We start from the raw sequence: 23,805 nt of genomic DNA, 5'->3' as shown, positions 1-23,805 counted from the left end.
CATCAAACTGGGAATCAGAAGATGGCTTCAATCTCTGACTCCAAACTATTGGTCGAGAAGGATCTTGAGCAACTCGCTCAACAAAGCCAACCTAGAAATCCCTATGGGGAAGCATAGTAGACAGTCTCTGCAATCTTTCCCACCAACCTTCGAATAACACGAGAGCCTCGGATAAGAGTATCCTCAGATACTCTATATGAATCCTCCCTTACATCTAAACTCTCCAATAGATACTCCATGAAGGACTCTATGCAGTAGAAATTATATGTGGAAGCATCAACCTGCTCCCTTGCGACCCATAACTGATCCCTCTGAAATTGTGGCATTGCCAACTGTCCAATGCTATCAGCTGTATGAGATGAACAAATAGATTCGCTTCCAGCAGAAGGAAGCAAATCAGCATGAGAGCTCCTTCGAATCTACTGCACCCATATCCTGGATGGATGTGTCGGCCACATCATCACGTCCATCATCCCCAACCGTAGAAGCAAACTCACCACCAACCACAATATACAATTGAACTGGATCTGGGGCTAGTGTGGTCCAAACATCTCCAAATCCATGATCACCTCATCCAATTGTGCCCGTGACTCTTGAAGAGCCCACTGAATACATTGAAGAGAGTCCATAGTCACCTCAAGCTCTTGGGTGAGCTCTACCACCTTCTCCTCTTTCTCTAACAATGTCTCATGACAGGTGCTACCCCACTCCAAAAGGTAATCCCAGTCAACAATTAGATGCGAGTAATTATGCTTCAAGATTTCAATAGCCTCTCGAAGTGCATGAACCTCTGCTAGAGAAAGAGTATTATCACCGTGCTCATTAGACATAGTAGCACCCCAACTAGACGTAGCTAGCATTTGACGGACAACATCATGATGCCCAAGAGTTGAAGAAATGTCACTATCACTCGCCTTCAACTGACTGGTCACATGATGCCTTTGTAACCTTTGACTCCTACGCAATCTCTCTGTCTTACTAATTGCATTGTGATAGGAAACTGAATCAGAACTGCCCACCACAAGATCACTCATACATGTGCCATCACCCTCGCACAACTCCTCATCCAAAGAAATGGAAGCCCTCGCAATATCAATCTCCTTGCATGTCTCAACTTCCACCTCAAATGTAAGATCATGTAAACATTGATCTTGGGACTCATCAAAAACCTCCTTAGAGTCATCACCCAATATCTAATAAGGGATATCATACCTGATGCAACTCATAGTATCTGCATCCACATCTCTTAATAAAGCCTCAACTGCTGACACCTGATACTACACACATGACTCAACATCAAGTTTTAAATCAATAACACTAGAGCACGAACCCACATCTACTGACTCCACTGTAACATACAAATTACCAACATCATAGCTCGGTGACTCCATACATGCATTGGTCTCACCTGAGGTAACAACTGCCTCCTGTACTGGAGTAGCACTATGATAACTCACATACAAATCTCCAATAATAACCCCCTCCTCGAGAGAGCCAGAAGTGTCAGTAGTAACAATTGCATCAATTGTCTCTGTATTAGCTGCAACAACTCTGGAAGCCTCAACCTGCTGAAGCTCAATGCTGCTATCCACCAAGGGTACTAACACATCTACTAATCTCTATGAAATGAGTCCATCATCAACACTGCGGATGGGGCTAACAGGTGTTGTACTAAATATAGGTACATCAGCATCATGGACACCTGTCGGGGAAAACTCAAGCTTCCTTCCTTGCAATCTCGATGTCAGACTTCTAAAGGTGGAAACCATATACCTTGCTGCCCTCTCAACTGTCACGGGATCTGACAAGCTCTCTGCCAACCTCTGTTGACAAAGCTTTAGTTTCTCCAAACTCTCCTGCAAGGCATTTATTTTTACACTAACTTTTTCATTACTCCATTGACTTCTAGAACTGCCAATCCTATGTTTGTCCATAGCTGGAAAAAATAAAGTGCTAGTCACTCTAGGAATCACATCTGAAAATTTTCAAAGTCAGCACTGAACAAAATAAAAACTGAGACCAATTCCTGCAAGCTGGCAGGAAATTTGCTCTGATACCACTTTAGTAACCCTGTCTGGTTATAGCTAAATCAAGCATCAATTTTTTTCACATTTTGATGGTTTGACATTTTTTCAAATAGTTGGCAAGCATCCCAATTACTACTGAATCTATGATGTCTTAATTTTGCAAACACAATATTAGGATGTACAACACATTGATCACAAATTTACTTAATTTTGGCCTTAGTTTTGCATAAATAAATATCAAACGCCAATAAACAATTCTGAAATGATTCACACCAGCCTTTGAATTCATTCATCAACAAACCATATAGCAATATAATGAAAAGGGAATTTAATTGTTGGTTGATTATAAATTAGAATTTGAAGCCAGCCTGTTTACTTTCAAACTATGTAATATAAACCGAACTTTACAAAATAAGAACTTGGTCTTTGCCATAGAATGTAATTGCAAAGTCAAATTGAAAGCCGTCGGGTCCAATTTCAATCTGGCATTCACACTCCGCCCTTGCAAATGCTGCCCAAAACAAACTCCAATCTGCAGTCTAAACCCTCGTCTAGCAAGAGAGAAATTATAATATTCAATTGTATATATGCTCCTCAGCCACAGTTAATACAGAAAGAGGAGACAATAATAAAACTCAAAAGTCTACAATACCTCAGCTGTGGATTCTCAAAATTAAATCTACAGTACTTCAGCTGTAGATCCCAAACCCTTATACTTTAGCAAGGGCACAAACTTCAGACTCAGAAATGTCACAAAGACAACAAGAGCAAAATAAGATAATCAAATAATTGGATGCTTTACTCATCAAATGTGCTCATATTTATAATCTCCAAATGGCACAAAGTTTTCCAAATGAACTTCACTTAAGAAGCTTCCACACACGATATTAAAATATAATAAAGTGCCATTATAATCTGATTTATTAATTGCTTTTGGCTCCGAAAATGACCTTTTCCACCATAACTTAAAATTCTGACACTTAAGGCCACTGTTTCTTATTCCTATGATTTGAAACTTTTCGTCTCGTTCCAACGAGCTATGATACTAAGGTGACCAACCAACAATGCTATCAAAAATAGCAACCTCAAGGTATTTATATGAATAATAATAATAATTCACCTGTCTTGCGCAAACAACTGAAGAGGCATTAGAATCAAAATCAGACAATACCAAAGTGATCCTGATGATTAAAGATGATGAATGAACTTGATGGGGTGACTTACTATAAATAGACACTCCCTCCAAGATTTTTGGAGCTCAAATTGGAAGCCCGAAATAAAAACCAAGAGCATCCTCCAACTCCTCTAACTCAACTGAGCTCATCGGAACCAACAAATTTACTTACTATAAATAGTGAGTCCCTCAAACAGAGCCAAAACACACCATAGGCTACTGGAAAGCCTATAACCACACAACTGAGACCCTCAAATCCCACTGTCAGCTCACGAGGGTCGCGATGGTGAACTAACCTGGCCAACTTCAGGAACCTGCTAAAAATACGGACATTACAACACACCACTTTGAAGAGTATGCATGTAGGTATAGCTCACTTGGATGTAGGGTTAAAAATAAGGCATTGTGCCAGGGGAGGTTGGGATGTCAAACCATCACCCCAAGTTAGTGTAGATTTTAGTTGGAAGTTGGTTGCTAGTCTTGATTTGAATTACAAGTTTGGCTATGTGGTTTGGATTTGACAGTTGGGAGTTTTCTCTTAACATTGCAAAAGGTGAGGTAGCTTATGATTGGTTTTGCATAGTTGATTGGAAAATGAAAAAACTAAAAACATTTCCAAATCTAGTGTTGATACGTGCAACGCTTTCATCTTTGGTCACTTCAGTATTGTAGTTAGCTCCAACTTTCTTGGTAACCATCAACAGTGCCAAAAGGAATGTTTGATGTTGGCAATGAGCTCAATTGGTCTAGATGACCTTAATGTTGCTTTTCAAAGGAAAAGTGACTTTTAGTGGGATATTTAGAGAGAACGTCCATTAATATTAAGTCACTCGATCGAGCTTGATTTTCTTTATTCATCCTTGATATCACTCCAGTGCAGTAAGATTTCAATTCCAATGCTTTTTGGCAATTCTTGTAGCTCGAGTGTAATATTGAGCTACTAAATTAATTAAAATAATTTAAATAGTATCTTATTTTAATAGCTTGTTTGAATGAGAATAAAAAGTTCTAAATGTCATAATCTTGATAAATTAATTTATGTGCTGGAATAAATCACTCCTTGTCAATGTTACCAGATTTGTGGATTTGGGTACAGGTTTGGGTATGGGTTCACTCAAGTTTGAACTTGGGCACTTGAGTCAAAACCAGGGGAACCCTGACGTTTCCAGTGTTGTGGGCATCCAAAAAGAAGCCCCACGAGTAAAAATTAAAAATGCCGACCCAACTCTAATTTTACCCTACCTTTCCTTTTTTTTGTCATTTCACCTCATTTTTTCAACAGAAAGTGTGCATTCTCACCATTTTTTCCCTCCTAGCTAGTTTTGATGGTTGCTGATTTAGATGCTATAGTTGCACAACTTGCCTAGATCTTTATAGATGAGACATAATTTGTACTTGACATACACATAGCTAGTGGGAGTGACAATCTAATGGATTGTGATTCAAATGAAGGAAGTTGAACCAAATGTTGACCTTGATGCTTCTGGTGAGGATTAATACAGATATTAATTTAATTCGTCATTGTGTAATGTCATTTTGAGACTTGAATATCATTGCTTTTGCAAATTATGAATATGATATTATAAGCCAAGCCATTTACATTTTTTATCTATTGGCAAGTATGGATTTATGAGTGTCATTCTTTTTATGGTTATATTTGTAATTTTGATGTTCAAACCAAAAAACCAAAACTCAAAATGTACTCGTGAATCGGCTATAACTCGGCTAGGAATCAGCTAAATGAAAAAACCCTTGAAATATAGAGATTTTAATTATTTAAAACTTATTCAATGCAATCTTTATTTAATATAACTTAAACACACTATAACATCATCAATAGAAGCTAACATACATAAACAAGGAACACAAATGATAAATCCATCACATACGTAAAATGATAAGTGTAGCCATTTAGAATGCGCCCAATTTAGTTGCATATGCTGCTGATTCTCATGTTGCGTTAATTTTTTACTTGCCTTTATAGCATACTCCATTCAATGCTCTTGCTTGATTATAGTTCATCTAATGTGAATCCAAAATTTCAAATAGCATTCACTTATTTCTCACAACTTAAATCAAACTAGAGGTTTTTGAGATGCACATGTTTAAAAATGTTTAGAGGATTTAGAGACTTTTCCCGATTTCTCTCCCAATCTTACCCTAAAATTTTCTTAATGTATTTTGTCTGAATATTAAAAGATATTTATAATACTTGTTGGTGGTGAGGATCCGTGGTTCAGTGAGGATAACTGTTAACCATTGGTAACTGTGCGCATTGTTGTTCATTCTCTGTCTTTGTAGAAATTAATGCTTGTAGGTTGATCTCAGTTGACAAGTCTTGTGATTAAATTTACCTAAATTGTATGAAATTTTGGATGTAAACAGTAACTGTTTTGATTCACATCTGATGATTATATAGTAACAAATTCATGGTAAAATACTGTTTGCACATGTCATTTTAATCTCGCATCCCAACTTGGGTGAAATGAAGTTTGATTTTTTTATATGCAGTTTTAGAATCCCGATTCATGGCAGCGATTTATGGCGATCTTTGCTTGAATCAAATGAATTGCAGAGTTAGGCGATTTCTGGTGATTAATCGCCGATCTGAGTTACTGAGTTGCCAAAACTCGTCAAGGTTGAATCGAATCGTAAAATCGCCTAATCGTGGTGATTTTGGGATCTCTGGTTTGAACACATACACAAATATTGATATATTGTATGTATATGTGTATTAAAAAATAAAAATGTATGTATATATCTGCATATGTACAAATATGAACACACACACACACACACACACACACACACACACACACACACACACAGAGTGGTCCATTTACCCATACCCACACTCAAGGAGAAAAATTGCCATAGCCATGTGCCAAACTCAAATTAGTAACTTAGCTTTTTGGAGTAATAAGGCTTGTTTTAATTATAAAGTAATTTTATTTTGTGTTTTCCTGGAAGTTTATAGAAAGATTATAAAAGAAGGTTTGGAGAGCAAATTTGGAGAAGGTAGATTATTTTTTTGTTTGTATGTTGCAATGTGTTGGCAATGGGCTAGTGCCCCTTGCTGGATTCATGACATTGTTTACCAACCTCTTGTGTCCTCTATAAGTCTAGTGGTTGTAATGGGCATTGACAGGTCAATTTTTGGTGCAACGACAACCCTAGTAGTTAACAAAACGTTTAGGGATTTGTGATATTAAACTTGGTTCATCTCAACTTTTTTGAAGATGAAAACTGCCTCAAAAAAGATTGGTCGTGGTAGTGAAAGATCCTTCTTGATCATTATAGTGATATTTATTCAGATTCTCAGGTTGAGTGTAGAGGATTGAAGGTTTGATTGAGGATGACAGGTGTGATTGGGAGTTCATTTTTTTGAAGTCTTATTTGAAATTTTGGTGAAGATTGTAGGAAGATAATTGTCGAGGCTGAAAGTTTATATTATGATTGGCATGGGTCTATTGGGATGATAATGATGCAATTGGGGGGATTGTTGGAGTTAGATTGGGTAGATCATCATTCTAGTGTAAGATGTTCTCTAGGTGATCTCAGATACTGATTCATCTGTATGTGGCTTGGCTTCTGCATCTGATGCGGACGGATGCGTGATGCGCCAGGATGCCTACGGCTGGCTTCCGGCCAGCACCCACAGTGCATCCGGGCGCATCCACGAGCCCAAGGCCGGCTAAACGCCCTAAAACAATAAAATATGATTTATTCACTTACAACATGTGGTGAAAAGCATTTTTAAAGTGTTTTTTCACTATGAAACCCTAAAACGACCCTAGAAGTCAACATAGAAGCATTCACAAGAGTCATTTTAGAACTTTGTTTGCACCTACAACCACTCCTTCATTGTGAAGCTAAGTTCAGAATTTTCGAAGAGGATTGATCGAAGAGGGAGAGATAGCTTTCTCAAAGAAGTTCAAACCATTCAAGGTAAGTGATCAATCCTTTTCTTGAGTATTTAGATGATTTTTTTTGAGTTTTTGACGAATTTTTTCTAATTCTTGAAGATTTTTTTAAAGTTTTTTTTCTAATTTTTTTTTTTGAAAGATATGTAGAAGCAACTTTGGGTATCTATTTTAGTAATTTTTCTCACTTCTTTCCACTTGTATGCATGATCATTGATGATCATAGTTGCTAGGAACTAATTAAAATTTATTTATTTTCTTATAAAATAGGTTGCAAAAAACTAGGCAAGAATGGATCACGGTGGTAGTGCTAGTCAAAGTTTAGTGGGGGGCCAAGGAGGGGAAAGGACTAATAATTTCAAAATTGATGTAGGTTCTCCGTTGTGGAGACATACAACACGGATATCACAGGTTTGAGGAGGTGGCTCATACTATTGGAAGTGCAATTATTGTCAAAGTAACAGAGGAAAACCTTTAAATAGCTCATATTCCCGAGTGAAGCTTCATTTTATGGGTCTTGCTGGCAAAGGATTTGGAATGTGCAAAGTCAAAAATGGTACTGGGATGACTAGTGCGGAAATACTTTCATTTGTAAGAGAACAAGAAGCTGCTGATGCATTGATCAATAGATAAAAAAAAAGCTACTATCAAGGTCCTTCCTCAAAGAGCAAGCCACAAACACCCACTGAACCAATTGCATCCTCCCAACACCCATTCTTGCAGGTACCTGTGCCAAGAGAGGATGAGGAAGAAGTGGAAATTTCAACCCGCAAAAGAGGCCCATTGGACACCGCATTTAAAATGGGGGCAAGAGACCGCGTTGATGAAGCTATTGCACGTTGCCTCTATGCGAATGGGCTTTCTTTCAACTTGGTGAGATCACCATATTGGAAGGAAATGGTGGCAGCAATCAAAGAATCACTAGCTGACTACACAAGCCCGGGCTATGAAAAGGTGTGTACGACTTTATTGCAACAAGAGAGGGCACATATAGAGAGAGACCTTCAACCAATCAAAAAATCTTTGAAAACTTCGGGTCTAACTATTGTGTCAGATGGTTGGAAGGATACAAGAAACTGGCCATTGATTAATGTGATTGCAATTTCCCCCAAAGGGGCAATGTTTTTGAAGGCCATTGATTGTGAGGGGCAAGTGAAGGATTTAGAATTCATCTCTAGAATTCTCTATGAGGCCATTGAGATGGTGAGTAGTGAGAATGTGGTACAGGTGGTCACTGACAATGCCAAAAATTGTAGGGGTGCGGGTGCTTTAGTTGAGAGTTGGTATGACCATATTTTTTGGACTCCATGCACTGTTCACTCCCTTAACTTGATCATGCAGAGGATTGGCACTGAAGTAGATTGGGTGAAGAAAATATATGAAGAGGGGGAGGACATACAGATGTTTGTGACCAACCACCACATGTCACAATCCATTTTTAGAACATACTCCAAATTGGAGTTGCTAAAGGCAAATTAATTTTTTTAAATTACTAAGTTTCATGGTTTTGTAATTTAGTTAAAAATTAAAATTTATAATTATATTGTCAATTGATATATTGTTAACTTGCTTAGGTTGCTGAGACCCATTTTGCATCTCATACAATTGTTATGAGACGACTCCTCAAGTTGAAAGATGCATTAAGTCAAATGGTCATCGGTCATCAATGGGGTGTATGGAAGATCTCAAATTCGGAAAGAGCACAAAGGATCAGGGATTTGATCTTGAATGAGAGTTGGTGGGCTTGTGTGGCATATGTATTGGATTTCACCGAGCCCATCATGACTATGCTTTGTTTTGCTGATACAGATACACCTTGCTTAGGGGATGTGTATGATGGCATGGACACCATGGTTGAGAAGGTAAAACATTCTATACAAGCACATGAGAGTGACCCCACACAATGTGAAGCCTTATGCAAACAAGTGCAAGCAATTATCAACCATCGCTGGAATAAGATGACTACCCCATCGCACCTACTTGCATATGCCTTATCTCCTAGGTACTATAGTGAGGAGATAGTTGGTATGCCGGGTAGAGTTGCACCATTTGTGGATGAGGAGGTTGTTGAGAGGTGCCACAAAGCCCTTACAAGACTCTTCCCATTGGAAGAAATGCATGAAAAAGTGAGGGAAGAATTTGGGTCGTTTGCTTTGGGGTTAAAGCATTCTCCATTTGCACTAAAGGACCAAAATAGAATGGGAGCTATCACATGGTGGTACATGTATGGTCAACCTTTCAAGCATCTTCAACCTCTTGCAATCAAAGTCCTATCACAAGTAAGTTTTATTTTGTTTTGTAAATTTGTTTTAATATTTTATGTTTACACTTGCATTGTAGAATTTAGTGTTTTACACATTCTATAAAATTAATTTACTTTTCATTTGTATGTTTTGTGACAACTATATAGGTTGCTAGTTCTTCTGCTGCTGAAAGGAATTGGAGTACATACTCCTCTATCCATTCGGTGAAGCGCAACCGGTTAGGCTCCAAGAAAGCTGAGGACTTGGTCTTTGTCCACACCAACTTGCGTCTTTTGTCACGTAAGAATGATCATTACAAGGAAGGGGCAACAAAGCTTTGGGATGTAGCCCCTGAGTGTGCAGATTTGGATGCAACACTTCATGATCTTGTTACAGTTGGAGACGGTGATGATGATAGTGTGGCATGTGGTGCATCTAGCATAAGTGGAACCATGCTTGGTTCAAATGATCTTTCAACAGTTGGAGATGACAATGAGAATGTGGATTTTCTTGAGAATCCCTACGATTCAGAGTCAGACTCTGATTGATTGAATCTTCAGACTTCAATCGTTTACCATGTTTTTAAATTTTATTTTGTTGGAATCTTGAACATGACCTATTTGAACTTATTGTTTAAGAGTCAAGAATAAATGCTAATGTTGGACAAGCACATATTGATATTGATATATGAATATCATATGAATTTTGAAATATCTTGAATTTTGTTTAAGGGTTCCAGTTAACTGTTAAGTATCATAGATTTATAGTCATATTATGATTTATCAAATGATTTGTTTTTGTATATTTCTTGCATTTCTTTGCATATGTTAATATTATAATTTATATATGTGTGTGTGTGTGTATATATATATATATATATGTTTCCTCCCGCATCCACATCCAAAAAAAAAAAAAAATCCCCGCATCCTATATCCGCTTCCGGAATCCGCTTCGGAATCCGCATCCGAATCAGTAACTTAGTAGGTGATAGATCAGCTATACCGACAGAGGAATTGATCAAATTGACAGAATTGTGAAGTATGCAGTGTACCGGTGAACAAACAATTAAATGAAGTATTTTTGATGTGTGGTAATCAGATTTTTGTTTCAGTCTGTGTGGTTGACAGTGAAGGTTCATCAGAGGCATTTCTATCTATTTCCAGAGTTTAATCTATCGGAGATAAGTACAGATGAAGATTTGATGTAATGAACAGGTCACAGTGTGAAGAACAAAGCAACTGGTAGAGTGTTTTGCTCTAGGTCCAGTAATCCGGTAATCATAAAGTTAAAAGTTGAAATGTTTGATTGGTTAGTTATTTTGGGTTGACATCATGACACTAATTTTTATGTAATGGCACTTGCTCACAAAATTTAAATTACATGTGGAATCGACTATATGGTAACATGTTTAGGATTTTTCCACCACCTTAAGACAAGTACAAATATGGATCGAAAGATCAATGTGCAGAGATTGTTGGTGAGTATTATTGTTGTGGTGACAGCATGAACGAGCAGAAGTGTGTTAGAAGAAGTTCAGAGCAGAGCATTGATCAAGGATACATTGGATCTGTCATGCATTGAGTGCAATTGTCAGATCACTTTTCACTTGTTGATACTGACAAGCTGACAAGAAAAATCCATTAACCGGGTCACTCCTAACAGGGTAACCAGGATCCCAACAGGTTTGAAGTGTAAATCCTGTAACACGATGACTCTTAGAAGAGATCAAAATTCTCTAACCGGGTAGATCGTAACAAGTCTTCGTAATAGCTCTTAACAGGGCTAAGATACTCTTAACTAGATGGATGTAATTGCTCCTCACAAGGAAAACTTATTACTGCAGTAGTGAGATTTGTGGGTACTATCCCACACCGTAGTTTTTCCCTCTGACCAAGGGCTTCCACATTAAAATATTGGTGTTAACTTGGTGCATGTGCAGATGTTTGATTTACTTTGCATCCATATTGTTGTTTCTATTGCATGTTGGTTATTGTGGAAATTATTGGTGAAAGTTTATAGATCTGTGATTACACTGATTCATCTGCCCCTCCTCTCAGTATCATCTAGCATTAACAGGGTCACGTGTGAGATTGGATGATGCTTTGAATGGGAATTTGGAGTTTTTTGTGTTGAGGTATATTATTATCTGTCAAAGCATGGGCTAAAAGCCATTTTCTTCTGAGTGATTGGTAGTAAAATCTGGTGTTAAAGTCCAATTTTATCTTAGTGTTGGAAAAGCTTAGTGCTGGGTGAGTTTTCTGCAGAGATTTGTACGTTCATTCTGGAGACTATTCGTTTGACTAGTTGGGCGTTTTATGCTAGGCAGGTCAAGTTCTTCCTTGCTTTGGTTCAGACCATTTTCTTCAACGCTGGAGGTCGCGGTAGGGCATTTGGCTTAGGAAAGGCTAAATGCTCTATAATAGGGTAGAGAGTTGTTGACAAGTTGGCTCTGTTGAAGGCTTCCTCTTCTAACATTTGGATGTGGACAATGGCAAAAAATACATCAGAGTATTTGTGTGACCTGTAGATGTTCTATTATTATTTACACTTGTGGAGATTTCAAGCTGAAAATAGTGAGTTACAGTCTGTATTTCAGTTTCTGTTCAACTATGGTTGCAATGTGGGTTTAGACAAGTGCCAAGCTTCCTCAAAGGGTCAATATATGTAATAATGTAACCGTTTGTGAGGTCAGAAACAAGTTCATTGGGCTATGTAATTTGTATAGCAAATCTCAATTGACATATTTCTGTAAATTGATTAATAGTAAATACCAGCAGATTTATTAGAGTTCATTGTTGTTTCAGCTTTTTATGACCTTTCAATATACTAATGTATGTTTCAGAATGAAACCAAGCATGGATATAAATGTTATGTCCCAAATGATAAAAAAATCTGAGAAAGAGCAGACAAACTGTTCATCAAACTGTTTATTTGAGAAAGAGCGAAAATTGGTGAGGAACTGGAATGCTCAAAATATTGCAAGTGCTGAATAAAATCATTAAGAAACCCTGAAAAAATGTAATGTCCCAAATAATAAGCAAATCTGAAACTATAAAGTTAAATATCATCTCCTTACATGCAAGCAAGCTGTTCATCAAAATGTTCATTTGAAAAAGAGCAATAATTGGCGAAGAATTGGAATGCCCAAATATTGTAATTGCTGAATAGAATCATCAATAAACCCTGAAAAGGGGACGTCGCCTCCAAGTTTCCAAGTCCTTAGAAAGTCCAGGACATCTGATTGCTTCCTACCTGTTTACATGTCATGACATTGTCATACATGTGTGTCTATAATCAGATCAACATGGGTTCTCTGTGAAGGAATATGGATTCCTATGAGCATAAACTGTTGACTGTATGGACGTAGTCCAGTTACACTGCATCTAAGCATTATGAAGCTATATAAATATCTATGTTTATAGGAAAAAGTTTAGGCTATGAATATCAGTCTCCAGAATAATTTGTGCACATTTCATGAGAATTTGTTCTTGGATAGTAACTGTACGTTGCATTCCATTGATTTATGGTATGTGTGCTGGGGAAACATTAGACGATCATTTCACCTATAGTTGGCCTGTATATTTATATCCTCCTACTCACAAGTGTTACTTATCCATGTATACCAGCATAAATCGTTCTCCATCTGTAGTCAAGATTTATGACACTGCAATTAGCTATTAATGCATGTTGTGTAAGTATTAAGACAATAGAGGCATTGCGTTGTGCACATCAATTTTATAGTACTCTGCTTATTATATTTCTTTACATTGCACCATTGATACTCTATTTATATTTTCCCATAATATCCACACCCTTTAGGCAAAGTATTCTTTAAACTAGTGGTTTCTAATTTTTGTATTGCATATCTGGTTGAGTTAATCATTAGTCGTAGGCAGTATTTATCGTGTGAAATATGTTGGTGTACATGTTTATGCCATGAACATTTATTTAAGTCTACGTAGGAAGTATCATTTAGTTGCATTAGTTGTACGTTATTTAATAATGTTAGGTGCATTTAATTTGTTGTGGTTGAGGTAGTTTGAGGTTGTTCCTGTACCTCATTACCCTTGGCTACGTATTTTGGAGTTTGTGTATTGTGTAATATCTCATTCTCATCAATGCAATAGCTCATTGTTTGGTCAAATAGCTTCTTGTTTGTTGCTTCTCATTTTTTTTTGGAGATTATTTTGGTATTCAGTTCAGACTCTTGGGTGCATCAACATGGTATCAGTTAATCTTGCAACCCCTTCTTGGCAACAGAGTTTTCATGAGTGTTTTGAGGATATTTTTTTTTGTACTGAAGGTTTTTCAGTTTGACAATTGATTGTACCATTATCTTCTATCAGAAATCGTCATTGCTCTTTGGCAATACTGCTTGGCTTGGTGATCAAATAGTGAGGAGAGCAAGTTATTGCATGAGATTTTCAATCCAGGCATCTACACTTTCTGCAGGCAAAATTCCTTTTCATTGAGGTATAACACATATTGGTGGCCAGGTGTTAGTGAAATTTATCAGCCAACACTAAGAGTGTGGTCGACTGTTTTGTTTTTGTCAATGTTACACAGGGACACATCTCAACCCTTGAGAGCCCGCATTTCCAGGATGGGGACATCCTTGAGCTAGGGGGATGAGGAAAGGGCATCTCCCCAATGCCACCCAATCATCACCAAAATGTGGGGATGACTTGACATTCCTGGAACAACGTGGAGACACTTAGGCATTCTTTGACCATTCCATAAACGTCTTTGCGTTCCTTGGTGGTGGACGACAAGCTAAATAAATTTTAAAAAGTGCAAATTTTTTAATTTTGTTTTGGGTTTCATTGAACCCTAATTCTTGGTGGGCCCCATCTTGGGCCCTCATTTCTACTCATTCCTCATTGTTTGCTATAGAAAATAGAGAAAAATGAAAATAAGAGAAAAGAGTAAAAGGAGTAAGTGCGAGTGAAAGAAGAGTAACAAGGAGCAAGCAGAAGAAGAAGGAAAAAGAATCTACACCTTCTTGAAGATATTTTTCAACCACAAGGTAGGGCTTTTTTGGTTTTATTTTCTGATTTTCCTTTGTAATTGTTTTTTACTGTTTCAATGTTTTTTCATTTTTAATTTCTTTTTTCCTAAATCAGACTTGATGTTGAATCTTGAGGGCAAAATACCCTCAACATTGAAAATTTTAAAATTTTGTTTTAGAATTTGAAATATGTTATTTTAAAAAAAAATCTAGAGTTATAATTTTTTAAAGTAGGCTGAAACTAGGTGCTTATTGCATTTATTTTCATTTTGTGAAATGGTATGTCACAATGAACTCCTAGTCATGATATGAGTGAGGATGGGATGGAATTTCAATCTCATGGTGCAAGTCAATCAAAATCTGACCTTGAGTATGGGGTTGAGGGGAATGAGCATGTGGTTTGATTTGGAAGGCCAAATTAGTTCCATGGCTAGTGCACCAGTTGCTATAGACTTCCACTTTGATCTTTTGACACAATTTCCTAGGGGTTCTTATCATTCCAAGTCTCCTCTCAAACAGTTTGCAACAAGAATAACAACCCCAACACCAACAGGTGATCGACAAGGAAATGGAGATGTAACATTTGTAATATGAAAAGGCTTGGGAGCATTACTAGATTTATTGTACACTTCCTCTTTTGGACAGGGAAAAGTGTGGATCCATGTGATTTTTTTAAGGGATGTGAAATTATCCACAATAGAATTGAGTTCAACAAGCTTTGGGTTGCTACTTAAGTCATTTTAGTTAAAATGCCCACTGCTTTGCTTGGTAGGAATCAATTTCAAAGTTCATAAAGGACCCTGCTGGCGCACTTCAAAACTATGCTGAAGAATTTGTTTTGTTGTTGTAATCTGTAGCTCTTTTGTTTTGGAGATGTATGATTATTGAATATTTTTATAGAATAATAGAAATGCTAGTACAAATATCATAGATGAAATTGATTGGAATTATCAATTCAGTGATCACAATGGTAATAATCTATTTGCATCATTTACAGGCAAGGGCAGAGACAAGACAATTAAATCAGAATTTTTTTTGCACCTTGATATTAGATTAATTCCAGCAGAATTCCATTGCCCAATCCAAAGTTGGCAGCCTCCAATGTCAAATGCAGCCTGTGTAGAATTAATGCTGCCTAGACTCCTCCTGTCAATGCCAAATATCAGAGTTCTCCATCAAATGTTTCTAACAATGCTTGTAAGATGTAACTGCAGCCCTTAAACTTGCTGTCTGGTGGCAATAACAGTAGCAAAGGGCAGTAAGGAAGAACCACCCAATCTGGGTCGAAGTTGCAGCAGAATAGACACTAAACTCCCATCCTCAACAACAACAATTACAGAATGGAAGACATCTACAAATTCAGATTGCCCAACTCAGAATTTAGTCCACTATACCTCAGTATTGGTAAACACCAATCAATTCTCTTGTCAGCCACAGCCAGTACAGTATGAGAAGACACCAAAATCTCAGTCCAAATCCATTATACTTCAGCAATGGATTGAAAATTTACAAACTCAAAAACCCTCACAGGAGACAATAAAAAGCAAATAGAGAATCGGATGATGAATTCTTGTAATGGGAGCCATATTTATAATCTCTGCTGTGCAACTTAGCTTCAACTACCCACCTTTCACTCAAAAGCCTTTTTGCTTTATACTTAGGCACATAATATAATTTATTAATTTTCTTTTGGCTCCCAAAAATGCCCTTTTTAACTATATCATGATATTTTGACACATGAGGTCATTGTTTCTTGTGCCCGAAATTTAAAACTTTTCAACCCAATTCCAACGAGCTATGAGGCGAAGGCGACCGACATACAATATTAGCAAAAATTGCAACCTCAACAAATTTAGTTGAATAATAATAATAATTCACTCGTCTTGCAAAAATGATTGAAGGAGCATCATAATCAAAATCTGACAACACTGGAGGGATCCCGATGAAGAAAAATGATGAATGAACCCGGCGGGGTGACTTACTATAAATAGAAGCTCCCTCCAAGATTCTTGGAGCCCAAACTAGAAGCTAGAAATAAGAACTGAGAGCATCATTCAACTCCTCTATCTCAACTGAGCTCATTGGAACCAACTTTTGACTTACTATAAATAGTGAGTCCCTCAAAGCGGAGCCAAAACTCACCATAGGCCACCGGAAAGCCTAATAACTCCACAACTAAGACCTTCAAATCCCACTATCAGCTCATGAGGGTCGCGATGATGAATTGGCCAAGCCAACTGTAAGAACCTGGTAAAAGTGGGGACATTACAAACTATTCAATAGATGCACGAACAACCACATGTTTCTAATTGTACGTTGCATTAGAGAGTAGGAACAATGTCAAGGTTAGTCCTAGGGCCTTAATTCTCTTGTAGTGCTATGGTTGAATTACGAAAGGGATAGGGGAAACTCAAGATGCAAAGTAATCTGATAGCTGATTTGTTCAATGTGCAGCTCAAGGATTAGATAAATGATGCCATTGGGAAGTTCTTCTTTGCTAATGGCATCCCATTTCATGTAGCTCAATCTGAAGGAGGCTGTCAATGGTGGCGAGGGGAGGACCATCTTATATGCCACTACGTAAGCACAAATTGAGGACCATGATTTTGGATAACAATTATGGCAAGGCTAAAGTTTTGATGGAGGCAATGAAGGCATGTTGTGCAAAGTTTGGATGTAACATAGTTATGGATGGGTGGACAAACATTAAGAATTGTCCACTCATCAACATCATGGATATATGTGTAGACAACCCATATTTTCGCAAGGTGGTTGATTGTTCTATATATCGTTTGAAGTCCTTAGGGATGTTATTGAGGAGGTTGGGCCACAAAATGTGGTCAAAGTAGTGATAGATGCATCACATGTATGTAGAGTTGAAAAGAAGCTTAGGGAGGCAGCCTACAAACATATTTGGTGGGCTTTGTGTTGTGTGCATGTCATGAATAATTTGCTCAAGGACATTGGGAAGATTGACTAGATTAGAGGAGTGGTCAGCCATGTGAGAGATATGCAAGTGTTTTTCTGCAACTACCACACTTCACCTGTACTCTTTTAGAGCATCATAAAGGAGTTCCTGAAAATAATTGAGACCAAATATCAATCCTATTTCATTCTTTTGGAGCAAATGCTTGAGTTGCAAGAGACATTGCATCTCATGGTTATGAAGAATGCTTGGAATGGGGGTGGCTGAGGCCAAGATAGAGCAAGGAAAGAGGGTGAAGGAGATAGTGAAGAGTGATGTATTTTGGAATGATGAAAAATATAGTCTCTATGATTGCTTTAGTTTTCTAGATCAACGAATATAGGATGGGCATGTACCTACTCTTGGAGAGATGTATGAGTGCATCAAATCTATGCTTGAGAAAATGAGGGATACTATGCAAGAGGACCCTACTATAACATTCTACAATGAGGAAATTTAGCTAATCATTCAACGAGATGGGACAAACTGAACACTCCCTTGCACATGGCTGCTTATGCATTGAAGCTGAAGTGGTACATGCCTAGGTTTGGTGGAGTTACATTGATTCAGGATGATGAGGTGAGGGCAGGGTTCTTAAGGTGCATCAGTGAGATGTAGGATGCTAAATTTTTTGATAGATTTGCATGCACGCACGCACACACTCACACGCACACACGCGCACACACACACGGACGGTCGAGTTGCATAATTAGCTATTCTTATTTATATGAATATTTGTATATATGTGTATATGCATACATATATTCGATAATAGGATATTACAAATGTATGTATATATTTATATATACCTATTTGCATACATGCACATTTGATGCTATAGAACATAAGATGCCTTCCTTTTAGGAGTTTTTTGATCAAACGACAAGGGGGTAGACCAAGTTAATTCGGATGGATGTTCTTTTTGAGTCATGCTTCCAAGCATAAGAATAAGGAGCCCAAGATAGATTTGTCCTTAGGTGATATTCCTCCCTCCATCTCTAAGGCAAAGAATGATTAGAAGGCTAATCCTTTTATTAACTCAAGGGAGTCTTCCTCCAAGTCCAAGAAGGAGAATTGTTCCTTTTGTGAAAAATATGGGTATATTGATGCACATTGTTTTGCGAGGCTAGCAACATTGGAGGAAGCTACGTAGAAGCACAATCTTGCCATGCTGAAGTCTTCTTTCTTGGGAAAAAGGCGAGCCCTTTTAATTATGACTTTGTCATCTACTTGTTCTAGTTGGATCTTTAATTTGGGTGCTTTTCATTTCATGACTCATATTATAAATCTTCTTCAACCTCTTTTTGATAGTCCTACTTCACATGTTGTTGTTGGGAATTCTTCTTAGCCTCCATTTTTTGGGACAAGCTTAGTTCAAATGCAAGATAGTAGCATTAATGATGTTCTACTCATTTTTGATATTTCACAGAACTTGCTTTTTATTAATAGATTTGCAATCATGGTGATGGAAGGCTTATTGAGTTCTCTCATAATAATGTGACAATTCGAGAGATGCACGATCATGAGGTCATTGCTACAAGCATATTTGACCATGCAACGGGTTTGTATAGCTTTGATAGATTTGAGTCTTCATAAGCATCATCCCTTATTGCTTTGGCACAAACTATCTGGGCACCTAAGTTACAAATATCTTTAGCTAACGTGTACACAATATTTGGTGACTACTCTACCTTAGATTGCTAGTTCAAATGGAGTTTGTCAAGGTTGTGTTCTTGACAAGCATCATAGAGATCCATTTGGCAAGGATTTGGCCACATGAGCTTCGACTCCCATTGAGCTCGTGCATAGTGACCTCATGTCATTCCCTACTCCATTTTCATGGGCCAAATATGTGCTTACCTTTATTGATGAATTTTATAGGTAGATATTGGTGTAGTTTTTCATTTACAAGGATGAGGGTTCTTCGACATTTCATGAACTTTTGTGCATTTATAGAGTAGCAGTTTGGACATTCCCTTAGAAGATTTACACAGACAATGCACAAGAGTATGTCAATTAGGCATTTCAAGATTTTTGTTATGCTTGGGGTATTCTTTATCAACACATAGTGCCATACCTTCTTTTGTAGAATGGTGTAGCTGAGTAAAAGAATAGAATCTTACAGGGAATGGCCAATTGAGTGCTTTAGTCTAGTTGTTCCATGACTCTAGCATTGTGGGAAAAAGTTGTTAATTTTGCCAACTACATTTGGAATTGTATGCCTCGCAAGGTAGTGCGAAGTAGGACTCCTAGGTAGGCTTGATCTCATGTCAAGCCCAAGGTGCCCTATTTTAGAGCATTTAACAGTGATGCATGGACTTCCATTCCAAATACTAGATGTAAGGAAATGGAGGAGAAGAGTTAGCAATTCATTTTTGTTGGCTATTGTGAGGATGTGAAGGGTTATTGGTTCGATCTTGTCACTTGAGAGGTACATTTTTCGATATGATGTTCATTTTAATGAGATTCACTCCAATGGATTCTCCATCACATGCCTTTGCCTTTATTATTTTCAAATTTTTTTTGAGGATATTTTGCTTCCAGGAGGAAGATAATGATGATGCTATTGATAATGATGTTACTGATGATGGTATTGGTCTAGTTATTGACATTATTCCATCTTCTCCTCCTCCACTTGCACTCAATCAACCTTAATGGGCTCATGTAGTTCTTGAGAAAGCTGGTCCTCTAGCAAGTGATCCCATGGCCATACGTTGTATTCATTCTCACAATTTGAGGTGTTAGTCTTATAAGTTATGTAGTTTCTACTGATCCTCAAAAGTTTTCTGACGCTTTGCGTATTTTGAGTGGGATAATGCTATGGCCAAGGAGAATTCCTTTTTAGTGAAGAATTATACCTGGGACTTGGTTCCTTTTTCTAAGGGAAGAAAGCTGGTTCAGTATGAGTACATTGTACCAAGTTTTCCCTTGATGGTTTTATTAATAAATAATAAGTATAAGACTCATCTTGTGGCCAAGGGCTTTTCTTTGGTTGAGGATATTTTCTATTTTGATACCTTTGCTCCTATAGCCAAGGTGGTTTTCATTCATCTTGTACTTTCTAATGCCACATTTTAGGGTTGGTCAATGTATTAGATGGATGTGTAGAGTACCTTTCTGCAAGGTGATCTTGAAGAGGAGTTCTATATGGAGTAGCCACTAGGATTTGTGCAAGAGCCCTCACACGTTTGTAGGCTTCGATGTTAATTGTATGGACTTAAAGAAGCCCACAAAGCTTGGTATGAGAGAGACAATTTTTTAATTGCTTCTAGATTTAGTAGATGTCAATCCAAACCTATAGTCTATATTCAAAGGAACGGGGGACAACTTCTCATTCTTTTTCTTTATGTGGATGATTTAATTCTTACAAGGAGTTCTCTAACCATAATTGAAGATAATGAGATTTGATGGAATGTTTTGATATGATTGATCTTAGTTTGTTGCATTACTTCCTTGGTCTTCAAATTCATAAATATTTTGCCGGTAGACTCGGGATAGCTGATTGCATGCCAACTCCAATGCTTATAAAGATGTATGTTGTGAACATCTTCAGTAACCATTGACATTCCTCACATCTTCAGTTGTAATTACTGTTAGGGGTGAAGGAAGTAGTCCACAGGTGTCATGAGGAGTCCTTCCATTCAGTTTTTGCTTTTCAACATTTTTTGTTTTCTCTTTTGGAGAGTAGTTTTCTTCCATAGGTTTTTTCTCCTTTTCTCCATTTGTAAGGGATTTGCATTTCATTGCAGTGTAGTTGTACATGTTACCTAATATGGTGATGTTTCTAGGACACATAATGCATCTCATATTGCATATTTGCATTTTCATTCACTAATTGAATCTCTTGCATATATCTCCCAAAGTTGAACTTAAGGGGGGTGTTGATGTATGCTTTTATGCTGTGCACATTAACTCAAGTTTACATAGGTAAATTCATTTAATTGCATTGGTCGTACATTATTTAATAATGTTATGTGCATTTAATTTTTTGTTGTTGAGGTAGTTGGAAGTTGTTGTTCCTGTACCTCATCACACCTAGCTATATTTTTTGGGGCTTGTACATTGTGTAATATCTCATTCTCATGAGTGCAATAGTTAATTTTCTGATGAAATGGCTTCTTGTGTGTTGTTTCTTTTCATTTTGGGGAGGTTTATTTTGGTTTGCATGTTAGCCTCCTAGGTGCATCAACAAAATAAATAATGAACAAGATATAAAATTTTAAAATCACCTCCTTGTCAAGGGCTAGGAAGCATGCACAAAGAACAAATGTAGCTCTTTTTGAAACGTATTAGTTCCAAATAATGTCATATTATCAGAACAATTTGGTTCTATATTCTTAACTCTTGTTTTTGATTAGGGGCTTGAATATTTGTAATTGTGTTTGTAGGACCTGTCAAAATATTTTTGTTTCATCAGGGATATGTTTTTCATGGATAAATATTATGCAAGGTATATTTTAAATGTGTTCCTTTTAAAAGTATCAAAAAGAGCATACAGGTGCAAGCTAGCAAGTGGAAATGGAGCAGAATCTATGTGCATGCATCAACATTGTTTCTTTTTTAACTAGCTTAATATTTTTGCCTCCAGTCCTATCACTTTGGTGTTTCTTTTATGGCTATCATGATCTAGATTCTTGATGCTCTTCGCATTTTAGACCACAGAATATTTTAGAGGGTGATGTATAACTTATCCATGGAAGGTACAGATATGTTGTACTATTTTTAGATGTATCTATTTGTTAAGGAATTAAAATGGAATTTATTTTGCTAGTATGTACAGTCTTTGAGGATAGTTAATTATTTCAAAATGTGTAAAACCTGTCTCATTAGAACTATTCATTTTATTACCAGGGGAGCAGTTAATGGTATCTGAAATTGAATGCAATCCACCTCATAAAATTGATGAAAATTTGTGGAAGAATCGGGAATATATTGAGGAAATATTGTTTTCACTTGACAAAGCACATTTGCCAACAAAGGTGAGAAATGAAAGTGAAATTTATTTTTAGTTTTGCAATTTATTTTATAGCAATAGTTGTGGAGGCTAGCTTTTTGGTTTGTAAGTTATAAATTGCACAAACCTACTAAATTTCATTTTGTGAAACTGTGTTTTGTATCATATTGTTACTTAATATACGTCATTTGAGGTCATAAATTGTTATTTAAACTTCAGTTTTATGTGTGTGGGGTACTCTGATGATCACCATTGATGCATCTCAGGGAGAAGGGTTCTTGTATGTGTGTTTGTGGAGCTTGGTGAAATAAACCAACAAGCAATTAAATACTTAAGCTTCACTTCTGTGTTGGTTTCCAGCTGCAGGCACCAGAGCATCCAGCAGATATGGCTATTGTTACCACTGTGGAAAGATTTGACACTGAAGTAAAAAACATTTTGAAGAGTTTACAGTCATTCCAAGCCGAAAACACTGAGAGGATTTTTAATATGAGTATGCTTTCTGTCAAATGCAATAGTAGGCATTGTCTTTTGTTGGCTAGTAATGCTTATCTAGGTAGAACCATTTCATATAGAGAAGCTTTTGTTACTGGTAAATAGAGAATAGCTGTGTGTTCAGTTGTAGAATGATCTTATGTAATATGTGTTTGAGTTTTTTAGATTTTCTTTTGTTGAAAAATAACCATTTCCAAGATTTCTCAGTCTATGCCATATGGTAGACCGCAAACGTTGGTTTCGACAGCCATCTCAATATTCTTACTGCTTATAGTCCAGGCACAAGACAGTTTCAGATGAAATTTGCATCCACAATGTACACAATTAGACCTTAACCATGAACAAGTCCCACGTAAACAATGGAAATTTCAGTAAAATCTCCTACTGGGTCAACTACCCACAAACAACATACATTACAATAATAATAAAAAATATCCTACTAACAAATCGAAGGGGGTGTCTCACTGGGAGAAGCAACCCCCAATTACTGACATGTATTGAACTATAAAGTATGCCAATAATCTATGCTACAGGACTTAGGATCAAGTTTTATCAGACTCCGCTGTGATCTTGAATTAGCTCATTGGAATCTTGGATAGATGCCAAGCTGTCTTGGAAACTTCTCAGATTTGCTCATGTCAAGAGATTTTGTAAACATGTCTTCTTTTTGAGTTACAGTCAGACAATAGATGTTCATCACTAAGAGTCTAAGACCCACAAATAGTGGTATTTGACATCCTTACTTTTAGGTTCTGTATGGAAGAATAAATTCTTTGACACTTTTGATTGCCAATGCAAAGAAGTGTATGAGATATTTGAGTCATAATTCTCAAACTCCTTAAATTTGGTGATGAAACATAAACTATTTGCAAAAGACAACTTAAAAGTAAAAAATGTATCAAATGAGTTTGAACAGTGTTGGGGAAGTGGTTTGTATTGGACTTGAATACCAATAGAGTACAAACTAGCATCTTCATGCAAATACAATGATATGTAAACTCTGACTCACTCTTTAG

The 23,805-nt window shown here is 37.0% G+C and overlaps 1 protein-coding gene across 1 annotated transcript in view; it reads left to right on the top strand.

Annotated features, from left to right (window-relative positions):
- The window catches only part of LOC149548451 (retinal-binding protein), a 103,117-nt gene that overhangs the window by 5,421 nt on the left and 73,891 nt on the right, over positions 1–23,805 (top strand). The window contains exons 2-3 of the mRNA XM_089792519.1: positions 22,192–22,319; positions 22,655–22,787. Coding sequence (XP_089648645.1) covers positions 22,192–22,319; positions 22,655–22,787 — 261 coding nt within the window. The remainder of the gene's footprint in view (positions 1–22,191; positions 22,320–22,654; positions 22,788–23,805) is intronic.

The sequence above is a fragment of the Cupressus sempervirens genome, chromosome 7, assembly GCF_028749045.1.
Source record: "Cupressus sempervirens isolate cs-2001-9-10 chromosome 7, ASM2874904v1, whole genome shotgun sequence".
Lineage (NCBI taxonomy): Eukaryota > Viridiplantae > Streptophyta > Pinopsida > Cupressales > Cupressaceae > Cupressus > Cupressus sempervirens.
This window is presented reverse-complemented; position numbering and strand designations above follow the sequence as displayed.